The sequence below is a fragment of the Tetrao urogallus genome (genome assembly GCF_951394365.1).
Source record: "Tetrao urogallus genome assembly, chromosome: 1".
Lineage (NCBI taxonomy): Eukaryota > Metazoa > Chordata > Aves > Galliformes > Phasianidae > Tetrao > Tetrao urogallus.
The window spans coordinates 126,911,073-126,927,624 of NC_136813.1; the positions used below are offsets into that span (position 1 = coordinate 126,911,073).

General features: G+C 42.1%; 1 protein-coding gene across 1 annotated transcript; it reads right to left on the reverse strand.

Annotated features, from left to right (window-relative positions):
• Window positions 1-962: 962 nt before the first annotated feature.
• On the reverse strand, window positions 963-15,223 carry RASSF8 (Ras association domain family member 8; the record flags this gene model as incomplete). Its single annotated transcript, XM_079544649.1, has 4 exons — window positions 15,106-15,223; window positions 5,085-5,974; window positions 1,817-1,961; window positions 963-1,084 (listed from the first exon to the last, which is right to left on the reverse strand). The coding sequence occupies exons 1-4, from the start codon at window positions 15,206-15,208 to the stop codon at window positions 963-965; spliced, it is 1,260 nt and encodes a 419-aa protein (XP_079400775.1). The 5' UTR covers window positions 15,209-15,223.
• Window positions 15,224-16,552: the final 1,329 nt, after the last annotated feature.

The following is a 16,552-nucleotide window of genomic DNA, read 5'->3' on the forward strand; positions in this document are numbered from 1 at the left end:
ACTGCAAAACAAGAACACTGTAATGGCTATTGGCAGAAATAAAGTACGAAATCACACACAGTGAAAGCCTCTTACTCTCTTTTTGTAAGATATATGAAGACAACTTCTTACATTGTTCTTTTCTCAAAAGGCATATACAATGTGGCAAAATATTTCAAATATACATTCTATATAATAAAATATCATCTAACTAGTGCATCCTCAATTGTATGCTGGAAATATTCTTACCAAGCTAAGGTTTTAATTCCTTCAGTCTTTTGAACACTAGGTGCTTTTCTCAAGGCAGATTCAACAGCAAGTAAATCCCACAAACTCGCTTTTCAAATCTTAAAAGGTAGCAACGGATGGAACGTGACGTATGACCCACAACAGAAAGGAACAAAGCCAGTGGTGAGAAACCATTTTAGAGGTTCAGCACACAACTCTCCGCATTGCAAGCTGTTGCACTTGCTCAAATGCTGGATGTCTGTACATGCAAATTAAAGTCACCTTGTCAGACTGATGTACAACCATACATGATTATTCACAAGTTAAAAAATAAAAAATATAAAAGGCCAACATTCACACGTCCATTGATTAAAAGGAATAAATTAAACCTCAAATCAGTTGCATACATGGTTTCCTTCACCCTCAGTCTTTTATTTATGCCTATACATGGAATAATACTTTCCCAAATGCTTCTGAAGTGGCAAAGACCTCCATTTGGTTTTGCGCTCTAGGTGTGTGACAGCAACTTCACCATTGCCACTTATGAATCGAGACAGTTCCTCTGCCTCTTCAGTGCACAAGGTATGGCTCCAAGTAGTGTGTTGGAGGAAGAAGACAAAAAAAAAAAAAAAAAAGGGTGGTTTAACAAAAAAACAAAAACCAAAAAGCTTCTTCCATTGATCATTGGCAGAACAAAAGAAAAGTGTATCTTGTCCAGGGTACCTTGCTAGGTCCTCTCCTAGAGGCATATAGTGTCATACATAAATGCCCTCCGGGTTAAAACCAGACGACAGGGGATTCTGCAGGATCCGAAGGTTACTGGGGAGCTGCCTCGATGACCCAGGGCGCTTCAATGACCCCGACTGAAATGTCGGCTCTGCACAAGAAAGAAGGTGGTTAGAAAGGTCATCATCAAAGGTAACGTCACACAACACCTCCCTTCTTCCTGCTTTCTGGCAAAGTTAGTGCAGCTTAGAATAAAAAATAGCACTACATACAACAAATAATTCAAGTGCCTGAATTGGAACGATGAGAGCTGAGGTGCACGCTCCCTCCTCATCTCAAAACAGAGAGCTACTCAGTATAATTGCTCTCCCACAAGGAACACACAGATACATGCAGTGCATTCATGCAGTAATGTACAGAAAGATCCTGTACCTATATATAACTCAAAGCTCTCTGCCCACTTAAATGAAAAACTTCATACTCTTCAAATACTGATGTTTAAGGCCTCATCACCCTGTCTTCTCCCCCCACCTCCCTATCTTATGCCTTTTGGTTTGAAAGTTTATGGCTGAAAAAAATCCTGCAACAAAGGGGTCCCTGCAAGCAGATCACAGAATAAAATGTAACACAGCAGAGGCTGAAGCACAGCAATGAAGTTTCTGCTTGTGCCACAGGGAGAGAGAAGCCACTAATAACTCTGTATTATTTATAGCTTGCTAACCCGTTGGGATTAAGAGAAATATTTGACACCATACTCTCAGTATTTTGCTAGCTTCTTTGCTAGCACAGCGTTCACTTGACGTGCAAATGCTGGTGTTAATGCAGCAGGTACACATACTGCTATTCCCTTCTCCCTCCGCCCAAACCATTGTGGGTGCTGCACCTCTCTCGAGCTCCACAGGTGGGGCCTCCACCTCAACAGGGTCTGCTGGCAGCACTGTGACCTTTGTTCCTGTTTGCTGGATAAACTGTTGGAGGTTGACCTGTCGCAGCTCCTTTGTCAGTTGCTCTAGTTCTTGTTCCCTGTCCTGTAAGGAAAAAGAAAACATCTGCTGAGCAGAAGCAATCATAAAGCATCATGTAAGGACTTTATTTGCAACTGGGCAAAATGTTGCTCCTCCTTTCAATGAGGAAATGTCTTATTTTTAAAATCAAATGCAAATGAAAGAGTTGAAAGGTATTTTACTCTTGTAACTTAGAAGGCAAGTCATCACTCACTATTACTTATTAGGAGTTACTGGTGGTCTACTTCCACTGATTTTTGAATGAGCAGTTCTCCTACCTCTGCCAGAAGTGTCCAGCATGACTGGGACAGCTCATTTAGTTCTGTTCCTACAAGAGTATTTTCTTTCTCTTCCCGTTCTTTCCATTTTCTACCTAGAGACTAAATTCTTACGGACAGAATTGTCCCATTCTGCAAATGTTTTGTACGCTGAGGTCTAATGTAGGCTAATTCACCCAGCACTTCACAAATACAAAAGATGACCATTAGGCTCCTTCTCCACTCTCTGCGATTCTGACATGGTATGCAGTACCTACAGCTCCAATAGATGACAGAATGACAGCCTTAGAATATCATTTTTCTCAGAATATAATTTTTCCACCTTCTTGGCTGTCTGCAAGTGGTACTCCTCAACAAACAGGAGGGGCACTGCCTACTTGGCCCCACTAGCAATGGGTGAGCTACCCAGGCATCATGTCCATGGGCAGTTCCATTTCGTAAGTGCCCCTCTGTTCTCATTTTGGTGAGACGTGGGAGGGTGAATCAACCTTCCTCTCCTGAATTATCTTGCACAAGCAGAGGTAGATGTGAACTCACAAGAGCAGGGAAAGAAAAGTTCTGTGGATCTTTTGTATGAACAGTCCTAGCTAGCACAGCCCTTACTCACTTCAAACTTGTATGACAGTCACAGGTGAGACTGAATTCAGCAGGTAGTAAGAAAACTGACAAAAGTGATCCAATGTTTAAATTAGGACCTTAAGTGCCAATGGCTTTGTCACCGACGTGTTTTTGTTGAACCAGTTCAGCCAATGCAGGCTGTGTGGCTGGCCCTCGCTCGCTCTCTGTGCCAAGCTTGCTTCCACTTGTTTGCTAAGAGCTTTTGGAGGGCTGACAAATGGGATTAGGCCACCTCTACATGTTCAGACAATTCCTCAGAAAAAAAAATCTCCAATTTCTTTTTTAGGCCCATTATACTTCACAACTGTTTTTAATTAATTCTGCACTACCACGTTTCATGAGATTGTAACACAGCTGCAACCAAAGATAATTCTGTTCTTCAAAAAAAAAAAAAAAAAAAAAAAAGATAAAATCACTGCAATTTGCAAGGTAGCAGATCTTCATAAATAATTTGTTCTTGACATTTATCAACTCTTTGAGAAAATTAGGTAAAAAATGTTAATTATCATTCCAAATCTGACTGGGATGAGATCTTGATTTAATGTTGACCTGTGAAACCTTAGTGAGGCCTTTTACTTGAAGAAGGGTGGTGGGTTTTTCTGTTGGTCACTTTGCTGTTTGATTGCTTGGTTTTGGTTTTGCATTCAATATCTAGAAACAAGTAAAGCAGAGTTCTGCATGTGATCTTTAAATAAATACAGCCTCCAATTTTAGAAAACGATGTCTACTGCAGTGGCTACAGAAACTGAATGATAGAGAAGAGATGGCACAAATCACTACAGATTTCTGAAAACCCACTCAGAAGTCCCACCCCTCTTTTCTTATCACTTTCAACTTAGTGAACCAACATTTTCTTTCCTTCCATACTGAACAATCTAAAAACCCATCTCAACTTTTCTAGTTTCAAATCAACCAGCTCTATCAGTGTTAATATTTAACTTACAGCATATGAGAAATTATTCCTCTGTTCTCAACTGTACTACATCATTTTGGGAGCTATTTTTTTTTTAAGCTGATCTTCCAGACCACTGCACCTTCAACTTTAGAACAAGCTTGAAAGACCTGAACTTGCAGAAACTTACCCTCATCTATGAAAAAAAATGAGGCAAGAGTTTGAACTTAATCACAGCCTCAGTAGGAGCTACTGAGGACATCTAACAGATGGGCAGTGCCTAGTCCTACCCTGCACAGTACAGTTGAAAGTCCAGGAGTAAACCTGATCCCCAAAGTCACAATTTCTCCTTCACCTCCCTGCTAGCTGGATCTCCATTTATATTTATTCTTTCACGCTCTATTCATTTGCAGGCAACATCGTTAACTTTTGCAAGGAAGCAGAGACTGGATTCTCTTGTGTCACATGCAGCAGCTGCTTGAAGTGGAGAGAAAATGAAATCCTGACTACCAGCAAGTCAGACAGGAGAAGGGGGATGCTGTTCTTTAAAACAATGGCCCTGAAAGACAGCAGCTATCTCAACTCTACATCCATTTACCCAGCTGCTGCTTTTAGACTGTTCTTTTTTAATTCATTACCTTTGGAGGCAGAAAGACCAGCAAGAATCAAAACTTCAGTCTCAGAAAAGGCATGATGGTGCCAATTCCCCTGAAATGTAACTATACGAGACACTCAGCTGCCATGACCCAGGACCTAAATCCTTAACATATCTAACCCCAGACCAACAGGTGTTGAAGACAAATGTTTGGAAGAGAATTTGGCTGAGAGCACTATGGTCCTGTTTAGCATCTGCAGTACAACCTTTCTCTGCTAGCCCTGCATGTTCTATTATTTGTGCAGAAGATATTTTTGAGCATTAAAAGCCCAGACCCACGGCAGAGCAGGGCAAAGGGCCAGATGTACTGCCATGGGTATGGCCACACTGCCTTCAGCGAGCCCAACTGATATTAGCACTGGTGCTTCTCTGTCACGCTTTGCTGCATGGCAAAGATATGCTCTGAATGATATCTCAGAAATCAGCAGGCAGCCAGCGAGTGGTGGCAAACTAAAGCTGTAACTGATGGGAAAGAAAAGAAAGCCTGCACATGAATAACTAGAGGTTGCATGCGATAGGTGCAATTCTAATTATCTGCTCTTCAAGAGAAGCCTGAAGAGCAATGTGAAAGCGAGAGGAACATTTTCTTCCTTTTATTCAAGTTCACCACTGCAAGTTTCTTATGCTTTTTCGGTCACATCAAAAATTCATTACAATTACATCTTTGAGTGTTCTTTAACAATGGATAAAAAGGTTGCTCTTACCTGTAACCGCTTGGTAGCTTGGCCCAGAGATCTTTCTACAGCTTTGATGCCATTTTCCAACCTCAGACTCTGCTGGCCCTGAATATCGATTTCACCCTTCACCTTCTCGATCTTTTCTTTGACCTCTTCCTCGTTGACTTGGGATTCCTGCACCTCCCGCTGCAACTTCTCCGCCTCGAGGCCGCTCTCCATGTTGTGGATCTGGGACATGTAGTCCTTCAGCTTGCCCTCGCACTCCACGATGCGCTGCCTCATCTCCTGCAGCTGCTCCTTCAGCTGCTTCTCGTTCTCCTGCTCAATCTGCAGCTCGTTCTCCCAGAACTCCTCCTCTTCGATCTCCACTTCATTTCTCTTGATCTTCTGCTCCAGCTTGAGGATCTCCTCCTCCAGGCTGGCATTGTACTTCTGCTCCCAGTACCGGATCTCGGCCTCGTTGGACTCCAGCTGCTTCTCAATGCACTGCAGCTTCTCCGTCTGGAGGTGAATCAGTTTCTTCAGCTCGTCCGCCGTCGTCTTGCAGTTGTTGAGCACCTTCTGCTTGAACTCGGACTCCTTACTTTTCCCAAAGATATCCATCAGCCCTTTCGCCCCACCGGTGAAGGTCAGGGACTTCCTCTTGGGCTCCCTCCTCTTCATGGCCTTGTCATTCTGGGGCCGCAGCTTGGCCAGGGGCGGCAGGCTCTGCCGGTACAACGTCCTCTCGGGGATGCGAGCCACGCTGTCCGAGGTGGGCCGCTCGCTCAGGGAGGGCCCGGTGCGGCGCAGGATGAGCTGCACGTCGCTGGCGTACTGCCCCCACTTGTTGAGCGACACGATGGGGTTCTCGTGCGGCGCCAGGTGCCGCTCGGTGTCCCGCCACTTCTCGATCAGCGTGTAGCGCCCGGTGCGCCCTGCGGGACAAAGCACAGCCGTCACCGAGCGCCAGGGGGCGCCGCCGGATAAGGCCGAGCCCGGCCCCGCCGCGGGAAGCCCAAGCCGGCGGCACGGCGCTCGGTGCGGGAAAGGGGCCCTGCGTCAGAGGGAATTCACCCGAGCCACCGCACCAGTCGCGCAAAGATGCAAACAGAGTCAACTGATAAGAAAGCGTGCGTTATCCCAATAGATTTCTCAGCAGTTCCATTAACCTTAAAAACATCGTTATCGATTTTAATGCTATACGTATGTCCGCTTCCATGACAGATTGCTATTTAAGGGGTAATTTACACCAGCAAATAAGACCTTAACGTGACAGTCATTTGTGCAGCTGTGAGGTGGGGGAGACGGGCTGCTTTGGCCGCTGGGCGTGCAGGAGGCCAGAGTGGCCATGTCCACCCAGTGAGGGCTCCAAGAGTGCACAAGTCAGCAAAACACAGCAAGCAGCGTAGGAACTGCATCCAACTCCACAACGCCTTGTAAATACACGATCCCAGGTGAGTACTGGGGAAAACAGACTTCTCAGCATAGTAAAGCACCTGAGAAATGCTCAGGAATACACTGACAAGTTGACTGTAATAGAGTACTTTAAAAACAAGTTCACTATGCCAGGATACAAACTCAGAGGCTTATGCAGACCCGCAGCATTGTTCATTGATCCATGATGATCTACAGTCTGCAGTAGGCATCAGTGTCGTTAGAAGAAGGATAAACCAGTGCTGCTCACCTCAGCATGCTAACAATAAAATCCAGGAGAAGAAAAACGAAGTAAAAGCATGCTATGGAACCCAGGACAAAGGTTGTATTTTACCACTCTATTTTGTTAAGCTTAAAAGCTTCCAGCTTTCATCTTGTAATGATGGTAATGCTACCAACGCTGCTGTGTCAGAAGCAGCCAGGTTCAAAGAAGTCTTAAAATTGTAAACAGGAGTACCACTCATCGAGTGATCAGCATGCAAGCTCTATTCACGGTGCTATTAAATGCATTACTTAAAAGAAACAGAACAGGAGGGAAAAAAGAAAAGGGGGAAGGGAATAAAACTAACAATCTCAACCTAAAATGAAATAAGGAATTAAGGAAAGCGCTTGCCAAGAACTTTCCAAGTTAGATTAAGGTTCCAAATCAACATGCGGTCCTAAATAACGAACTTAGTGCTCAAGAGCCACATAAAGGAAAGTATTTTGTAGAATTAATACTTACACAGTTCAGCAGTCACACCTGGAGTGCAGCACCAGTCTAAAACAAAACTGTCCTCGGCTAAGACCATTACTGAAGATTACTGCATGCAGGATATTTATGACACAGCTCAACAATACCTGCACACCCACAGCTGTGTTGTTAGCTTGTATTAGATGGGATTCATTCACAAATTAAAGGGTGAGCGAGCTGATTCAAAACTAATGACAGAACTTTCAAGAACAGAGACATCACACAGCACCTGACTGCTGTTTGTGATGTGCTACCATTAACAAGGAGAGAGCAGGCTGTTCTGATGGCTGGCAAACAACAGCTCAATGCCCATGAGCTGCTGCTTCTCATTTGCTGTCCAAAAGCCTTCTGAACTAACTTGCATTAATCCAGCACCTTGCAGAACTCGGTCCTTCACTCACACAGATGTTATTCAAAGAATGAATTTGTTTTATATGAGAAATCTGTGAAATCCATTCAACCACATAGTGTTTTTCCAAGCTGTATATTTAATGCATTTTATTTCACGCAGTTCAGGAAATGTCTTCAGGTACAGTTAGATAGGCAGTGAAACAGTCAATTCAAGGAGCAGCCAAAGCAGTATGTGCCTTGTTATTGGAAAACAATCCATTCAGCTCAGTGCTGTATTCTGTGCTTTCCTCCATTTGTTAGCCCTTTCAATTGGCCAGCTCCTTCACATGAATGTCCTGAGCTGTTCTGCTGAGCCTGACATGAACTATATAGCATAACATTTCAAAAAATCATTAAGAATTCATATTCGCTATGCCAAACTGTGGCTTGCAAGCTTTAACTTTCGTATGTCTATACATACATTCAGCACCCTGCATCTGCACGCAGGGTTAGTATCACAGTTAGCAGGTTAGGTTTACATCTAAAGCGACTCAATCACACACTCTTATCACAGGTTAATATGGAAATGTCTTCAAAACAACCTTTTATTTCAAAAGGGAGAAAGAGATCAAAAGAGGAAGCGTGGACTTCAGAACTCTGACAGCCTGCAGTGACCCTATGCACAATGGTTTGAATGCAGCTCTTCCCAACGCTACTGGGCGTCACTTGCCCAGTGAGACATCCAAGAGCTCTCAGCAGCCAGGATCCTGGGTCAGCTGCTGCTCCTCTGCAGTCAAACACTGAGGATCTGAATGCTTATCATGTGCCCAACAGAAGTAGTCTTACTTTGGGATTGAGCTAATTTGGTAATTTAAACATAGATTCTATTAAAATGAACTGTGATTAAAGTACTGAAATACAAGAAAAATGTAATTGAGCAATTTTTTTTTTTCTTTAGACTCTCAAGGGGTAGACATTTTAATTACACTCCATATAGTAGGACACATAACTATTATTCACTTAAGGCATCTCTAGACATAAGGCATCTATAGACATTGGTATTTTGCAGCTCAAAGAGCACACGAGTGATCTTTCTGCTGCCAAACATAAAAGTGAAATTAAAAGGGAAGTAGCAGTACCAACATTTCTCATGCACCACTTCTGGCAGGACTCTAACTTGAGTGGCCATCAGTACTGCTTTTCAGGATGGAAATGATTCATCCCCTTTCTTTGTCCCATAGCACATGATGCTCTGCACGCAAAGCATTTCAGGGACAGGCACTATACTGTTTAATACAATCACAGAACCGTTAGGGTTGGGAAATACCACTAAGATCACAAAGTCCAACCATCAATCCATAACCACTACGCTCACCAAGCCATGTCCCCCTCAGTGCACATCTACGCATTTCTTGAACACCTCCAGAGATGGTGACTTCACCACATCCATGGGCAGTCTGCTCTAATGCCTCAATGCTCTTTCTGAGAAAAAATTATTCCTAATGTCCAGCCTAGAGCCTGCTGGCAAAACTTAACGCCATTATCTCTCATCCTATTACTGTTACCAAGGAGAAGAGAACGACCTCAACCTTGCCACAACCACTTTTCAGAGAGCTGTAAAGATCTCTGCTGAGCCTCCTCCTCTCCACACCCTTCACCAGTTCCCAGTTCCCTCCAGATCCCTCACCAGCTTTGTTGCCCTCCTCTGGACACACTCCAGGGCCTCAATGTCTTTATTGAAGCGAGGGGACAAAAACTGAACACAATCACCTCCCTGCTCTTGCTGGCTGCACCACTTCTGATACTGGCCAGGATGCCATTGGTCTTCTTGGCCTCTTAGGCACACTGCTGGCTCACATCCCACTGGTGTTTGCAAAATAGCACTGTACACCATGCACAAAGAGAGCTGTGAGACAGTTTTTCAGCTGGGCCATAGGAGTATACACTAAGCACAAAATTATTTTCATTTTTTATTTGGGGTTTCATGGTCAAGACTTAGAGCACAAAGCCAGGTGAGTCTCTTTGTTGGTGGCAAGAAAGGTGGTAAGATGAGCAACTATATAGATGGGGGAAGCCGTCCTTTCTAGGGCATGGGCTGGAAAGGCTCTGCTCTCAAAGGCCTGCTCCCAGCCAGGCATCACGATGCCAGGAGAAGCTCTGCCAGACACACTCCTGGCTGCCAGCTTCCTGGGGCTCCCATCCACAGGCAGCCCCTGCCCCAGGCAGAATGCTGTCTTCCTAAACAAGGTAAGGTAAAGAAAGAAAACTGTTCATAGGTAGAATCTTGTAGGTGCTTTTAACATGTGAAATACTTAGGAGGAAATGCTCTGCCTTACCAAAGGGGCAAAAGCTCCTGAATTTTTAGCAGCACTGATGGAAAAGTAATTGCTGTCAATTTTAGTAAACCCAATATGATTTCAGCTCAGTATCTCTGAAATATGAAACTGACACTTCATTTATTACGTGACACTTAACATCCATAGCAATTTTTTAAAAAATTATTCTCGCTACCTCAGAACTCATAAATACCCAAGTATGATTAAAACAGAGCTTACAGAGTTTGTGTTACTCACATTTCTTAACTCATACCATATTTTGCATTGGTAGGTATCCATACCTTAGAAGCCAATGAAAATCAAAGCAGTAGTCCAGTGCCAGAAAAAACATACCCACAGGAAGAGATAGGCTCAAATCTAATGACTGCAAGGGCCGTCTGTTTGGTTCACTCAGGCCAGCTGTGCTGGCAATGTGTTTACATGTCCTTATCAGGCCTGAAGCCACTTTTTTTTTTTTTTTTTTTTTTTTTTTTTTTTTACTATTAACCTTCTTCTTCAAAGAGATACACCAGCTTTGATTGCAATCTGAGAAAACAAAGCACTTGCAATGCATCCTTTCAGTTGTCTTTCATCCAAGCACTCTGCAGAAATACCCCCACATTAGACTCATTGCCTAAATAGGTAAAGCAACGGGCCGAGATGGGGAGGCAGCCCAGCAGCAAGACACAGCAAGTCACATAAAGTAGTCCAGGTCTCAGCCAGCCACAGACCCCATCAGCAGAGGTGGAAAACATCCCACTGAGCCACCCTGCCTTTGGGAATTGCTATTTTAACTAGAAAACCCCAAGGTTCCTATGAGTGAACCATGAGATCCCTGCTGAGCGCAGCTATTTTGTGCTTCCTATTACCCTCCTATTGAAACAGTGGAGAATTAAATGTTGGGCTCAAAAATAACCCAGGTTTATTCTCATGATTAGTCTGATGTTTGAAAACTTTAATTTGTACACAATAAATATTGTACCCTTTTTCAAATCCTCCTCAGACTCACTGCTGCAATTCAGTTCAAGCTCAGATTCTTTTCCCTCCAAGTGTCTGACAGCCAGCGCTGGCACCTGCCATAGCAGAAATTATTTGGAAGAAGGGATGAATGTGAAAACAGACAGCACTGCAGTTACTTTTCCAGACACAACTCTGGCTGAGCGCTACAATGCTGTAACACACACTTCAAACAGCATGAACTAATCTTCACTCTATTTTCAAGAACTCACGCCATTCATCTTAGAGGGAAAATACCCAACTGCACCAAAACCCCAAAAGTTGACAGCTGCATTTGTTTAGTTTTGAGGAGAGACAGCTGTACTTCTTGCTCAGTGAAGCACTGCTCTTATTCTCCTGATACCGTATGATAGTCTGAAAACCAAAACCCACAGAGCTCCTTAAAGCAACTCTACTATTTTTAAAAATTATTTTCCACAGAAAATTATGAGGGCAGAAAACAAAACTGCACTTTAGTTAGAAATTCAAGCTTCACTCTTCCATTCTTCCTAGGGACCAAACATCGTTTGGGCTACAGAAAACATACTCCAGTCTCCCAAGGAGAAGGAAAGCGTAAGAAACACAGTAAAAAAGCATCATGGACTGGAACTGGAAGACCACTACTCCTGAAGAAAAAGAGCAAGTGTATTTGTGACTGCACTATTCATCATCTAGCTCCTCTGGGAGATTTTTTTTATTACTAAGATCTGAATGGAAAGCAACTAGCAAAAGCTGCTGCTGTTAAACTATGTTTACATCACCAGCCAACACAACTAGCTCACAACTTCACAGAATACACAGGAAAAACAGGCAGAGTTTGCTATCAAATGCACATTTTTACAGTAGTCAGTGATGGATACGACAAGAAAATACTTAGCTCATTTCTCCTGGCAAAATTACTTTTTCAACAACACTCGTGGCTCTCCATTTTGTGCACTGTGGTACATATATTCTATATTTTGGAGGGGGCTTTGTTTCTCATGGGGAAACGACATTTTCTTTTGTTTTATAAGGTCAAATTTTCATCTCACTTCATAATTTGAAAGCGATTTAACTTAAAGGGTAATATCAAGTGCTCTTTGAGATAGCAGTGGGAGGTGATTTCCTTCTCTGGAAACTCAAAACTTTATAGTCCTATGTTTTAATTGAACAGGATTCCGGAGCTCCTCCCTTCAGCCGAGGCATTTTTAGTACCTACGTTTGAGACACACAATCCACTGCAGTATCCAAAGTTATATCTGATTGCTGTTACTCTTTCCCTCATTAAAATATATACAAAATATGTACACATGCCTTTTTTTTTTTTTAAATCAGCTTTGCTGAGATAAAAAAAAAAGAGACAACTCTCTCTGATATTTTTTTTTAATTAAGATGAGATTTAACCTTTAGCTTCAAGCAAAATGGAAATTGAAAAACTAATCTGTACAGAAATTTGGAGTAGAATCATTTGCTGTTCTTCAGTGATAAAGAAAAGGGCAAACAGGGAAGGAGATCATAATGCAAGAAGCAGCAACACGAATTATATCCATCAACCTCAAAGAAGAGACGTACAGCACTTCCACTAAAAAAGTAATAGTGACAATACCAGTTTGTAAAGAATAGGTCAAGGAGCATTAGATAGGCAAGGTAAGTGACAGAACTCCTATTTGCTGCCAAAGGATTAGGCTACGCTTTGGCTATGGGACAGAATCTCGTACAAGGGGGCACAGCTCAGCATGACTTGCTATATTCGTTCAGCTAGAACATCCTGTCTTTGTCACCCTCCACACCCCCTCCACAAAAAAAAAAAGCAAACAAAACATCAACAAAACAAACAAAACCAACAACAACAAAAAAAAACAAAACAGGGAAAAAAAGCAATCAAACAAACAAAAACTCTCTTACTATGAGTGCTGTCATAGGTTGTCCAGAGAGGTTGTGGAGTCACTATTTGCCATCCTTGGCCATACTCAAAACCCAGCTGTACAGGATCCTGGGCAACCTGCTCTGGATGACCCTGCTTTGGGCAGTGGGTAGGACCAGACGATCTCCAGAGGTGTCTTTCAAACACTAATCATTCTATGACATATATTTTTTCCATTTCCCACTTTTTAAAATATACTGTAAAGCTTTATTTTTCTTACTTCTGGAATGGAGGCAGATTTAGCTTGTCCATGAGAAGCAGGTGTTTTCAAAGAGCACTGACAAGTACCTTTGTTTTGTTCTTTATTCAGTGGATATGGCTGTAAAATAAGCTAATTTGCAGATATTCCCAATCTGCACTTCAGCACAAATAATATATCTATTACAGTTCACATTCCAGGTTCAAGGGAGAAGGCCGTACTGCTGGAGGGGTGGGTGCTTGTATTTTTTAATCAAGAACTTAGGAAAATATTGTGAGAAAGCAAAAGGAGCATCTGAAAAACTTTGCAGACAGACCAACAGACAAAATAATACTGAGTCCTACTAAACTATGCGACTGACGAAGGAGCCAGACTGCAAAGTGGAAAATAAAATCAGAGCCAACCAAGGAGGAAGCCAACTGAGGCTGGCTACTTTCCACCATCAGATGTCAGGTGGGAGCTAACAGGATACATTTTAATAGCTTCCCATCCAAATCTGAGTGACAATTATTCCTGGTAAACTGGTACACAAAGCCAAGTCAAAGGAGCAGACATATGGTTGCTTTTCTGATGAATGGCCTGATAGGAGGGTTGGGAAAACCCTACCTGCCAAACTCACAGAGATGTAGTTTATATCGGTGTTTAGCGTCCAAGCAGCCCCACTGAGAAGCTGGAGCACAGTCACTCTAGGTGTTTTCTAGAGAGGATATTTGCCTCATAAAAGAGTTTCCAAGTTGTATGACCTTGGATTATCTTAATTTGGCACTGGTTGAAACTGAATTTTATCTCCACACAGAAACACAGTTGCATACCCCAAGTGACACGTTACAGGAAAGAAAGTCTGCTGAATTGACAAAAACTGCAGAACTTTCCAAGACTAATGGAGTCTTTTCAGAATTCAGGCCAATAACTTAAGATGGAGAAGAAAAACAAAGAAATAACATTGGGAAGCATGAGAGAACCGTCTAGAATTGGAAGCCTGACATTTTTCATTTTGAGGGAGGAGGAAAAGGAAATGGGATGGAAGAGGTACTGAAAACAAGGTAAAGAAAAGACAGAAAACAGAAGTCTGCCACAAGTACTCTTTTCTTTTATAAAAATAAATAATGCTTTTTAATCATCAGTACAAAATAATCACGCTAGCATAACTGTCATAAAAAAAGGCAGAAAATAAGACATGGAAGAAGCAATTCATAAACCCATTGGCATTAAATGAAAGTCTGCAACTAATACAAACTGTCAAAACACTCTTAAAGCTTACACTGGATATATGATTTTGGAGACATTAGCACCTTTTGGCACATTTTAAGTAAAAACTTTTAAAGACATTTGCTACATTCAGATAGAGTATATGCTAGCACTGCGTTCAATCCCCACAAGATAGAAAATACACAAATGTGAGCCTTATATCAGATAAAAATATATGAAATGATCAGAACTGCACAGGAAACACAGAAGGGATGAGGCTGAGGCTTACTCAACATGCCTTTGGCCGCCAAGAAATATCTGAGAAGACTGAAGACAAAACTAACAAAACTGTTCTTTCTCACAGTGGAGCATGAAAGATGATTGTTTCATTGCTGTTTTTGTATAAACTATTCAGTAAATAGCTAACACTGACCAAACTTCACCTTACCCTTTCATTAAGAGGGAGTCACACAGAGTGTGGGACAAAGAGAATGGACCTATTGAAGGACCTATTTTACTCATCTATGCTATGCCCAATATGGCTATAAATCCCTTACAAAGTGTGTAACTTCAATTAACATCACTAGCTTGTGAAAGCCAACTAATTGTTCTCCACTGCTTTTTATATCCTTGGTATTCAAAACACTGACAGTTCAGCACTTTCCTTAGTCCGGGCTATATTTACAATGACAAACAGCAGTATGTAATAATTCACAGAACAAATTTGTGCCGTAAGGAAGTGCACAGTTTTCAAGGTGTTTCTTTTCTTTTTTCTAACCTCTCCAATGGGTTACATATTAAAAATAAAATGATGCAAGTTTACACTGCCTTCTAAGACACTAGGAGGTTATCCCCACTGCACAATTTCATGCTCTTCTGGGACTCAGTGCACCCCCACCAGCTCTCAGTTCAGCTTCATAAAAAAGCTTCACTCAAGCCCGAGGCATCCAGCTGACAGAGGTACTTACCAATAGCCTGGGCAAGGGCTATTACAACTTCCTGACATGTTGTGACTTCGGTGACTCCACAGACAATTCTCTGCACTCCATCCACCCATACTTTGAGCTCCATGGTTCACCAGATCATCCAAGAGCCATGAATGCAACTCAGTCAAGTCATGCTTGCAGCTACAGCACTGATAATGCAGCGGTCTTTTCTCAGGAGCTAGAAGAGAAAAAAACTGATGCTTATAAGGAGGCAAAACTAGTTTATTAAGTGAATAAATTCAGGGTAGCATCTATTGGGTAGAAGAGGAACATAGTCTTTAATCTCATTTCTTTAACCTAGTAACAGAGAACCAGCTTCTCATGCTTTGGCAATCTCTACCCATTAAGTTCTTTTAGGCTTATCAGAAGTTACAGTTTGTTTCCTAACATTTTAAATTATCACAAAAAGAGCACCAAGGGAAAAGAGTATCAAATGAACAACTCCAAAGTAAACCGATCGTAGTTTTCAGTGAACAGTACCCCATCCTTTCTATATTGCCTAGATGCCTCACAGGATCAGTTAGAGATGTTTTCAGTGTCAGGGTGCAATTCCTAGCAGGTGGTGGCAAAGCAAAACATGGGGGAAACATTTTTAATTACATCTGTCCTTGAGATGTCTCCATACAAAAGTAGCTGAAGGTTCCCGGCACCAGCATGCAGCACCTATACAAGAAAATCCAGGAAGGAAAGCATGCAGAAAAGGATTGCTTCTTTCTCCAGAGCAAGGAAGTACAGTAGGAAAAATGTTGCCAAAGTGCTTCCACTCCTGCCAACCTTGTGCTGTTAAGATAGACCTGTGGCTCAAATGTTATCCTAGGCTTTCTTTCTGCTTTTCCTCTGCATTAGCAAATCCTCTGGATCATGGCTCAGAAGTCAGTTTCCAGCTAGAACCACTGAGTTGCAAAACTTTCAAATACAATGGTCTGCTAAAAAAAAAAAAACAAAACCCTCCCAAATGAAAAAAATTAACCAGTGACTTTTTTTTTTTTAAAAAAAAAAAAAACTAAAGATATAGCTAGGTTATTTAAGTAGGTTGAGTAAAAATAAGCAACAATACAGCAAAGGATGCTCGTGCAATCAGGTTATCTCATATGGATAAAATGAAATGACTAAAGATAATATTTTTGGAGAGTTAGGTACCAGAGAAATGGACTACATAGAAACAGAACACAAGAAATTGGAAAATTGTTTGCAGGCCATTAATAAAAATGAGCATGCTAGGGTTACACAATGAAAATGGAATCTGATGATGCTGATGGATTTAACAGGGTCACACCTGGAGGCAAACATTTAACCCAGGTCATTTTACAGTCTAATCAGAACTGTTTTCTCCTGATGAAGTTGACATCTCTTTCTGCATGAAAAAGACACACTGGTACAGCCCCCCAAGCTACAAAAGAAAGCTTATTTCCCTTCTACAGCCACCTCC